Below are 10965 nucleotides of genomic sequence, written 5' to 3' on the forward strand. Positions count from 1 at the left end.
TTTCAGTGTCAATTCTTAAACAACTAAAATTATTAGAAAGGCAGAACAGAACAGTATAACATCATTAACAATATTAGTTGCAAACCTATGCCCTTGTTCAGCAGAATCTGGTCTTTTCAGCAGAATTTGTCATAAAACATTTACGATGAAACAAGTTCAAATCCCTCCTTCCCCTTAAGACTCATTCAAATGTAGCAAAATAAAACATATGAGATTAATCTGAACAATACCTAAAACAATTAAAATCATTTCCAGTTCTATGAGATGAATACTGACAAAATTTCATTTTCAATGCTGAAATCAGAGTAATCCATTCTCAAGAAACATTTAAAGAAAAAATAAAATTAAGAACAAGAGAGGCATAACAGCAAAGGCACAAAATTGCCATTAAATCACATGATTCTGTGTTCACAACAAATTAAGTATCTTCAGTTTTGTATTTGCTAAGTAGATAAATTCATACTACTTCGATATCTCAGACATGCAAGGCAATCTGTGAACAAAGTCACATTTCGAAGTGATGGCAAAAATTATGACTTCTATTCCCCACATCTCGTTTGACTAAAATTCTGCCAGATTTCAGGTTAGCAATAAGTTATCATATAAACAAAAATAGAAGTAAACCATGGAATACCAATAAGCTCAATGCAAGTAAACTGGGAGCAGAAATAAAAAATACCTCAGGCTTGAATCTCATCAGCTGATCACATAATTTATCAATCCTTGGTGCGGTTGAATCTACTTGCTCATGGTTGATGACAAGAAAAAGTTCCAAAAAATGGATCCTGTTGACATGAAAGCTACACGGGCTTGAAGAGGGACCACCCTGTCCACCCATCAAATATAGATTGCACAAGCATGTTAAAATAACACAACAAAAGCACCCAATCAATTAACAACTAGGCACTAGCTATTTTCAGACAATGTTTGGGGTTTGCGCCAAAGACATATTATCAAAAATGGAATGTCAAAACAACCAATGAAAACATAAGATTAATAAGAAGTCAATAGAACACAGGTAAGATGAAAGAGAAAGAAATAGGTTAGAGGGAAAGAAACACAGAAATACGCAGAAAAGAGGAAGAAATGGGGAATCAGAATTAGAGGTTGAAAAGAAGAGAGAAAACAAAGAAGGCGAAAATCAAATTCCAATAACTCAATATCCCAACAATCCACGATCTAAAAGCGAATTGTAAAATAAAATAGCATAAGAAATATGAAAATCAAAACTTCTTGTTTCGACATTGGAGTTGTTCACATACTAAACAAATTTCTCCCATCATGATTCAGTGCCAACCAGAATAAATAGATAATACTAATAAAGACAGATTTACCAAAAGTTCAACACACTGACAGGGATCCAAAACCTAAATCCTGCATAAGAATCAAAGATAAAATCAAATTACACGGAACCAAGATATTTTTATCAGGCCAATACGCATTTTGCTTCAAAAGAGGTTTTACCATAAAATAGTGTTGGGAGAGCATCCTTCTGATATTTATTTGGGAGCTGTGAGAGCTTCCCTAGCCATAAATTGTTCCATGCAAAGACAACAGCAATCACACATGGACCAAGCACTATCTGGTTTAATAAAACCTGCAAGAACTAAATATCATAACGTTTTGTCCTAATCGAGTTGCTTTCTAACCTTTAAATCCATATGAAAGCTAAACAATAAAATCGAAAGAAATGTACCTTCAGCATTAGGTTTTGTGCTGTCTGATGTGGCAAATAATGATCCAGACACTTATACCATGCATATGAACCAGGGCCATAGAAAAGAAACCCATAAGAAGTCATACGCAAGGCACGAAGCCAATCATGGTGTGAAACAACGCTTGACATGATATCCTAAGATGGACATTATGTTAAAATACAAATTAAAACTGTCAAATGCACTGGCAATACTCAAGTCATTATAATAGACAAGCATCTTAACAAGATGCACGAGTTTTGTCAAAAATAAGAAAATTAAAAAAAAAAAACACAAATACACACACACACACACACACACACACACACACACACACACAAACACACACACACAAAGAGAAGATGATTCATTGGTGATAAATGCAATCAATACTCCCCCACCCCCACTCCATCCCAATTATAGGATGTCACATGAATATGCAGTCCAATGCTCCAAAACAACATTCCTAACAGTTTGGAACACAGTAGGTAGATCCACTTTCAGCAATCTGAGCCATCTAAAGTCCAAATCACCAAGGCTGCTAAATACCTCAAGCCAGTCATTCCATTGAAATTGAAACTAATCATCTAAACTGCCACACATTGTCACCTACCAGTACCAAAACTATGGGTGTCTTTGATAAACCATTGAAAATGAAAATTGTCAATGATTTAATTTTTTTTAATGCAATTGATAACTCATTTTAGAACCAACTTAAATAGAAAATTTTCAATGAAAAAGTGCGGAAAATATTAAGTAGTTAAATCTACTTAATGTATTCAGCCATTCTTATTTAAGAAAAAATTTGTCATTCAATTACATTAACATCATTTTTTTTCCTTTTCAACTATTTATTTTTCATTTTACCTTTTACAGATGTAAAATGCTTAGAAAAATATCAAAAAAAATCTATTTAATATATAAGTTTTCAGTAGATGATCAAACGATTTATACATTAAAAGTTCAATACTTAAAATTTTCAAAACTATAAATTCAGTATTTGATTCTTTTTATTAAATTTTTTCATTTTATCAAACAACACCTAAGTTTAGACAAATGGGCTAACGTCTCAACTCCAGTTGATGTAGGGCAGCTAATAATTACGGTTTAAGTCAATTTTCTGATCTGAGTTCTTGAGGAAAACAGAATAAATCAAGTAACCTAAAAAAGAAGAAGAGAAGAAATCTCCAAGCTTCACACTTAGGGTTCCTTAGAAGTCACATCCAAGTTGCATCATACAATCACAAGAGCAATAATGCTAGAAATTATTTGATAATAATATATATCTCAATAGAAAAAGTCCATTGATTTATATAGACTCCTAGCATCCCTGGTTGACTAAGGAATTTAACAAATATTTACAGATAACTTAAAACAGAACCCAGTAGCATTAAGAAAACCCAGAGGAAGATCCTAGACTCAAAATCTACAATTTCCAGAAATTTATAAAATTATGAAGATACCTAACAATTAAACTCAAGAAAACTGAGAATAAAATAAGAACCTGCAACTTCAACATAAAGAAATATAATTTTCAAACAAAAAGTAAAGAAATATAAATTTAATACTTAAAATTAACCACAAAAGGACAAGTGCCCAATTAAGGCTTAGGCATTAGAACCTCAGCATGCTGCATGCTTTCTAAACACCTTTAGGCTGCTGCCAGCATACTCTGTCACCAATATCTTTGGCACTAATACCAACCCACTCCCTAAAACTCATCATAACAACTACATTTCATTGATATACTTCATTAGTCGACACACATATGGATGACAAACCAGGCGATTCAAACAACTTTACTGATACAGTTTCCCTCAAAGATTGCAATGATTATAAGTTTAATGGGCATGAAAATTCGATTCCCCCTGATTTCAAATGTTGATTGAACCCAGACAATACTTCCCAACATTTTTCTTAGCAGCCAAACAGAGCAGAACTTTGAATTCAAAAAACCATGACTAGAAACATTAACAATCACAAAGCCTCAATAACATAAAATGCTAAATCTACCAATCCAAAAAATATGAAAGTTCACCACCAAGGGAAAAAAATCCAGACGCGTAAGTACCAAAATTTAGAGAGGAACTGACCTTACTTGTATCACTGGAACCAGAGAGGGATTGTTTTTGTTTTCTCCAGCGGTCGCTGAGTTGGGCAATAGTGTCACCCGTTAGAGCGAGTGAGGCGGCCGTCACAGCTTGCTTCAACGGTAAACGATAACCGCCAGCGCCGGTTGCCTCCGCCGTTGAATCTGAGGACTTCGACTTTGATTGAAACCGCTTCTTCTTGCTTCTTATATCTGGAAGGTTCCACCCCCAAAAGGCGCCATTACCGCCCAAAGCTTCCATTTTCGCCAACACGAAAATCACTTCTGGAAAATTGGGGGATAAAAGGTATAAAATGAAAACCAACCAATTGCCTTTCGCATTCGTGATTGATCATCTTGAGTACTTGTACTAGCTGGCACTGCTTAAACTTGAACGACGTCGCTCCGCTTGGAAGCGCTGCGTTTTGTTCCTGCTCCGTACAACACAGACACTTCGATGAGATCCCCAAGAGCCAAGATTATGTTTTATTTTTAATAAAAATGGTCTATTATCGGAGCGACGAAATGCGAAAAAGGAAAAAGGAATTTGAATATTAAATTCTAAATTCCTACAAACATAAGATTTCGAAATAAAAAATCTTAAAACTAAATTTAAATTTCAAATGCAACGTAAACTAATAAACTATTATGTGTTCATTTGACTATAAATTTATTATATTTTTGTGTTAAATAATTAATTTTTATTATTTACTTTGTAAATTTTAGAAAGTAATCTCTTTTGTATAGATACGATTATACACACTATTCTAAACAATTGTTTTTAAAATATGTTTATTTTGCCAACACAAAAACCATTTTTGAATTGAGAAGTAGGAAACAAACCCAACTTGAGTTTAGTTCGGGTTTAAATATAGATTTTCAAGTCCCTCGGTTCAGCTCTACTTGATTATATTTTTTATTAATAAATAATATATATTTTATTTAATTTTAAGTCTAAAATATACTTAAAATATTTAAAATATAGTCAAATAAAATAATATTTAATTAATTTAATATAAATAATAATTATATGGGTAGGTCGTGCCAGACTCGTACTTGACTTTAAAAAGGGTGGTCCAATAAGCTCAACCCGAGCATGTGCATGTCTAGTTGTTACTGATTAAGGTATAAATTAGCACTGCATTTATGATGAAAAATTACAATTTGAAATTTTGCGATTAAAATCTTATGGTTTAAAATTTCAAAGCAAAATTAAATGTGATGAAAAATTATAGTTTTTGCGATGTATAACTATTAGCATTTATAATCTTCACCCTTAACTTATCTTAGTATAGTAGTTAAATTAGAAATTCATGTACTTAAGTAGACCTATTATATAAGTCTTTATCTTTTTATTAGAATCAATTAAACTCTTAACAGTGTTAAATCCTTTTGCGAACTGGGTTAGTGATGGATTGGTGAAGTTGATTACATTGCTGCCTGCGTTTAAAGGAAATGCATCCGTTATTGTTCCTTAGGTGCTCCTGAATATATGTTGAATGTGTTCTGGTTGCTGGAGGAGGCTCATCCTTCCTTTCTTCTTCCTCTTCTTCAGATGATCAGATTTTTGCTCATTTTATCGTTTTTGCCTACTAATTTTTTTTAAAACTAGTAAATACTAGTAATAATTACACTATATAAAGTGATAAGTCATTTAGAATCTTCCCTCATTTTCCTCTTTTTTTTTTGTACATTAATATCTTCCCTTTTTTTTTTGCAACAATATCTTCCTTCATCTTATTTTTTTTAATGATAATCATACTTGAAATTATATTACAAATATACTATTTTCAATAAATATAATATTAATATTACTTTCACTATAAAAAACTAGTTAATAAACTAAATAAATTAATGACCAACTCTACACACGACGAGATTTGGACTTGAGACCTAATGATTTTAGATCTCTTCCTTGTCATTTGAACAAAACTTCATTTTTTTCATATACTCGGCATTGGTCTGTTAAGTTGGTAAAGAAGACTTTTACTAGTTGCAAAAATATCTATTTGGATTGAAATAATTTTTATTAAGATAATTGTACAAATTATCTAATTAGAGTTATAACACAATATTATTAACTAATTAAACTATAATAGTTAATTAAAATTATATTACAATATTATTTGTTAGTTAATTATTGTTAGAATATGAATACTTTTAAAAAAGTGGTAGATTATGACTAAAATTAGCTTTATATATATATATATATATATATGTATATATATATATATATCATTCACTATAATGCATTTGTCATGATATTGGGGATACATTTTTTATTTAAAAAAAAAAGAATTTGAATTTAACATATTGAATAAGAAAATAGTTTTATTGTTGAATCAAATGTGTATTCTAATAATATCTATACTATATATAAAAGTAAGATGATTTGATTACTATTCAATTTCTTTCAATTGAGTCTCTAATTGAATGACAAGTGTCATTCAATTAGAGCCCCTCTTAATATATTTTTTTTGACTTTTACTTTTCAAAACGACGTCGTATTGATGTTAGACCTTTTACATTCCTGATTGTCTATTAAGGATATTTTTTTTTTACCCTTCAATCGATTGCTCTGTTATTGTTGAGCTTCTCATTTTTAGGGATGTCAACGGGTCGGGTACCTTATAATTTCGAGATAGTTGAACCCTAACCCTATTAAAAATTAAATATCCTAACCCTATTAACTACCTGAATAATTTGAAAATTACTATTCTAACCCTAACTCTAATACATTCCTACTACTCTATAATTATCCTAACCCGTTTAAATAACCGATTAAATAAAAAAAATTATTAAAATCTTTTTCATGGGTACCCAATTACTCAATTAACTTTTCTAACCTCATAACTTCTCTTTAAATTTATATGTTATAAGTTTATATAAATAAAGGTATATATACTATAATTAATGAATTTATGAGTTATAATTTTTGCAATGTTAATACAAAATAAAAAGTAATATATATATATTTATATTTAAAGTAATATATTAAAAGTATTATAATGTATATACAAAATAGTAATTATATTCTTTATAAATAAACCCAATGTATATAAAGTGTGGATATTAAAAGACATTACAATTTAATTAATAATCATAATTTTATTAATTAATTTAATTAATTATATGAATTTGCCTTTAGTTACATGAAATTTAGAAAGAATAGCTAAGTTTCAAAACTATTCTAATCTCACAACTTCGTTTTAGATAATTAAGTTTATATATTGTAAATTTATATAAACAAAGGTATATATATTATTTAGTAATTAATTTATATAATAGTAATTATATTCTTTATAAATGAACATGATATATAATATAAAGTGTATGTGTTAAAGACATTACAAGTTATAGTAACTAGAAAGTGTATATCTATAAATATATATATATATATATGTATATATTACAATTAATAATTTTATAAGTTATAATTTTTATAATGTTAACACAAAATAAAAAATAAATATATTTGCATTTAAAGTATATATATACTAAAAGTATTAGTATATATATAATATAGTAATTATATTTCTTATAATATTACTAAATATATATAATATATTTATTTAAAAACATTTCAAATTAATTAATAATCATAGTTTAATGAATTAGTTTAATTAACTATATGAGTTTGTCTTTAATTACACGAAATTAAAAAAATAGTTAGATTCCAAAACTATTTTAAACTTAAAGACTCTCTTTAAGTATATATATTATAAGTTATAACTTTTGTAGTCTTGACTCAAAATAAAAAGTAAATACATTTTTATTAAAAATGTATATAATAGTAATTATATTCCTTTGTAATATGATATGATATTCATATTATTTAAACATAATTAATAATCTAATAATTTTTTTATTTATATATATTCATATCATCACATTAGTTATTTAAGTAACTATATTTTAAATATATTTGTCATTATACAATAAAGGAAACTGTTTGTCATGATGGTTGAGACGATGAGTGCTTCTCTTTTTTGGCGTGGGTTCGAGTCCAGACACCATCAATTTTATTCAATTATTTAAATAATAAAAATATATATAAACGGGTATCTACAAACGAGTTCGGGGCGAGTATTCGCGAAACTCGGTTAAACAATAATTGGGTTTGGCTAACGGGTATCCAAAGTGTGATACTCGAACCCAATTCAGGTAGTGAAATCACTACCCAAACCCATCCTGAACCTATTTATTAAGTACCCTAATCCAGTATAATCGAGTCAGATACCCGTTGACATCCCTATGCAAAAATCAAAGATTTGAGAAGCCATAGTCAACTCTTAAGCCCTTATAGTTGACTATATAAAGCCAAACTTCAAAAATGTAACCTTTCTAGAAGTGGATCGACTAGAGAACTTCCATACTATACTATAGATGACCATTAGACACAAAATACAAAAGGAAAACTGCTAGTTTTTGCCTTTCATAATTTCTAATGGCTCCAAGACTCCTTTAACTATAAAAGGGCCCTCTTGAAGCATTTCAAAGTGAGGAAGAAGAGAGAAAGAGGTGGAACTCTTGAGCATATAAGTCTTGACAAGAAGAGAGAGAAAAGCCAAGTAAAACCTAGCCTTCTTAAGATAAAAACTCTTTGTGCTTTCACTCTAATCCTTATATCCTATCTTTATATCCATTGTAAGGCATTCTTCCTCTATTGTACTAAACTAGCAAAATCAACCTCTTAAAGACACTGTTGCTATTCTTGTAATGGTTTTAACTTAGCCTTGAAAAGTTAGTGTGTGGGTTATGCTTGCTCCTTGTAAAAGGCATTGTAAGGGTTATTGCTTGATCTTGTTAAAAAGCAAGAATCCCTTCATGGATTATGTAAGGTTTATCATTTAATCTCATGAAAACGTCGATGTAAAGATTATCGCTTGATCCCGTTAAAAAGAAAAAGTCCCTTTGTGGATTGTATAAGGATTATCACTTGATCCCGATAAAAAGCAAAAATCTTTTTAGTGGATTGAAAATTCCTTAGTGAGCCAAAGGAGTGGATGTAAGCATTTGATAAAACAGTAACACCCCGTACTTTGCTATGTTGACTAATAGAACATATCGGATACCAATTAAGGTTAATTAGAGTGTTTAAGAATGATGAAGGGTGGAGGGAATATTCTAGAGTAAAATGTTTCACACAGGAAACAATAGCAATTAAATAATAATTTTTTATTGAAGATGAATTAACGATATAAAAAGTGATTCAAAAGTGAATCGGGGTATAATAAGACATTTTGGGTGTCAAGGAGACAAATGAAAAATTTTAGAATAAAATAATATTTTATTAATAAAATAATATCAAAATATTAATATTTTATTCAGTGTAGAAATTTTTTTCCTGAAGAAAGAGTATATCATCAATCTAAGTGGGGGAGAAGTAGAACGAGGAAATTTTAGAGAAAAATGACGTTAATGGGGCTCGCGTGTCTTTATTAAATAAAGTTTCATGGGTAAGTAACTATTTAAATATTATGGTGAAACCGCATTGAAGTATAAACTTGATATTTTATTAATACAAGTGTTAATGAAGAAAAATGGAAAGAAATTGAAATTAAAAGATTATGGGAGGATACAATTAAAAAGGGTGAAAACCTTGGAAGACAAAATGATAATTTTGCCATTAGTTTTGAAATGAAGCTTTGACTCTTCATTCTTATCCCATGGCTGGTTCTTATCTCCAGCCAAAAGATATTTTCTTCCTCACCTTCATGCTCCCACGCCATTTTCAAGCTTCCATGCCATTTTCACCTTGCACCATGCATTTGAAAAGAAAAATGGCTTTGTCTTGCAAGGAAAACCATACTCTTGGAAAGAAAATAGATGAGATCAGTTGGAAGAAAGGGGAAAGGAAAGAAAGAAAGGAGAAAGGAAAGAAAGAAAGGAGAAAGAAAAAGAAAGAAAGGAAGAAAAAGCTTGGTTTTGGTGATTCAAGCAAGGAAGGTAAGGATTCTTGTTTTTAGCTTGNTTACATAATATATAAACTATATGTATTAAAAGACATTACAAGTTAATTAATAATATTAGTTTCATGACTTAATTTAATTAATTATATAGATTTGTTCTTAATTTCATGAAATTAAAAAAAATAGTTAGGTTCCAAAACTATAATAATCTCAAAAACTTTCTTTAAGTTTATACAAACAATGGTATAAATATTATAATTAATAATTTTATAAGTCATAATTTTTGTAATGTTAACACCACATAGAAAGTAAATATATTTATATTAAAAGTGTGTGTATATATATATGTATAATAGTAATTATATTTTTTTATAATATGATATGATATTCATATTATTTAAACATAATTAACAATCTAATATTTTTTAATTTAAATATATTAATGTCATCATATTAATAATTAGAGTAACCATACTTTTCATATATTTGTTAGTTTTTAACCAAAAAAATTGCTTGTAAAGTTGATAGAAATTGTAAATTTTTAATTTAATTATTAAAATAATAATAAAATATTTATAAATAGTAATCTAGTTCGGGTAACGGGGACCTAAGGGGTGATACCCGAACCCGATTCGGGTAGTGAAATCACTACCCAAACTCTACCCGAACCCTTTTATGGAGTACCCTTACCCGGTGTAACCGGGTAGAGTGCCCCGTTGACATCCCTACTCATTTTTTTGTTTTGTTATCTTTGCTTTTGACGATCAGCCTCCCAATTGTCGTTAGCCTCTCTTCTGCCAGCCGGTCATCTTTTGTTTCCTCCCCTATCGTGCGGGACTCTCTTTCCTCCGCTAATACCTCATTTCTCTCTCTTTTTCCATTGTCTGGCTTATTCACTCAGGCCAATTCTCTCTTTTTCGTAGGCTTTTCCTTCAAAGATTCTTTTCAGAGCTCCACCCTTACCCTTAAAAAAAGATTGGAAGGGGAAAACCCTTGGCTTACTGTCAAGTCTGCGGATTGTCAGCTGAGTATTGCGAATTCAGTTCTGAATTCAATAAATGCAAACCCTGGTTGTTCCAAAACACACCCGACCTTTACCTGGATCTCCTTCAAGGTAAACGCCCTTTAATCACCACTGTTAAAACCGATCTTTTTGGTTTTTATATATTAATTTTTTTGTTCAAAATTCTATGTGCAGCAGCGAATGCTAAAGAAGCTAATAAAGTTGTTGATCAGTTACAATCCACTGGCATCTCTTCTGCTACCGCAG

General features: G+C 29.9%; 1 protein-coding gene across 4 annotated transcripts; it reads right to left on the reverse strand.

Moving 5' to 3' along the window:
• LOC18592482 (protein Mpv17) lies at nucleotides 363-4149 on the reverse strand. Of its 4 annotated transcripts, none has more exons than XM_007019246.2 (6): nucleotides 3788-4142; nucleotides 1697-1852; nucleotides 1465-1582; nucleotides 1335-1374; nucleotides 680-826; nucleotides 363-569 (listed from the first exon to the last, which is right to left on the reverse strand). In XM_007019246.2, the coding sequence occupies exons 1-5, from the start codon at nucleotides 4043-4045 to the stop codon at nucleotides 739-741; spliced, it is 660 nt and encodes a 219-aa protein (XP_007019308.2). In that variant the 5' UTR covers nucleotides 4046-4142; the 3' UTR covers nucleotides 363-569; nucleotides 680-738. The 4 variants fall into 4 exon arrangements, with proteins under 4 accessions (XP_007019308.2, XP_017981881.1, XP_017981880.1 ...); XM_018126392.1 differs by having other exon boundaries at nucleotides 1465-1597; XM_018126391.1 differs by having other exon boundaries at nucleotides 1465-1606.

The sequence above is a fragment of the Theobroma cacao genome, chromosome 8 (assembly GCF_000208745.1).
Source record: "Theobroma cacao cultivar B97-61/B2 chromosome 8, Criollo_cocoa_genome_V2, whole genome shotgun sequence".
In the NCBI taxonomy this organism is placed as follows: Eukaryota; Viridiplantae; Streptophyta; class Magnoliopsida; order Malvales; family Malvaceae; genus Theobroma; species Theobroma cacao.

What these genes read in the sequence shown, in the direction of transcription:
- LOC18592482 (XM_018126391.1), bottom strand. Translation starts at nt 4,045, where the DNA reads ATGGAAGCTTTGGGCGGTAATGGCGCCTTTTGGGGGTGGAACCTTCCA. An exon ending in GTTCCAGTGATACAAGTAAG is followed by an intron (nt 1,853 to 3,787) that starts GTCAGTTCCTCT and finishes TGTCCATCTTAG; the next exon opens with GATATCATGTCAAGCGTTGT. An exon ending in TCTCCCAACACTATTTTATG is followed by an intron (nt 1,375 to 1,464) that starts GTAAAACCTCTT and finishes ATTCTTATGCAG; the next exon opens with GATTTAGGTTTTGGATCCCT.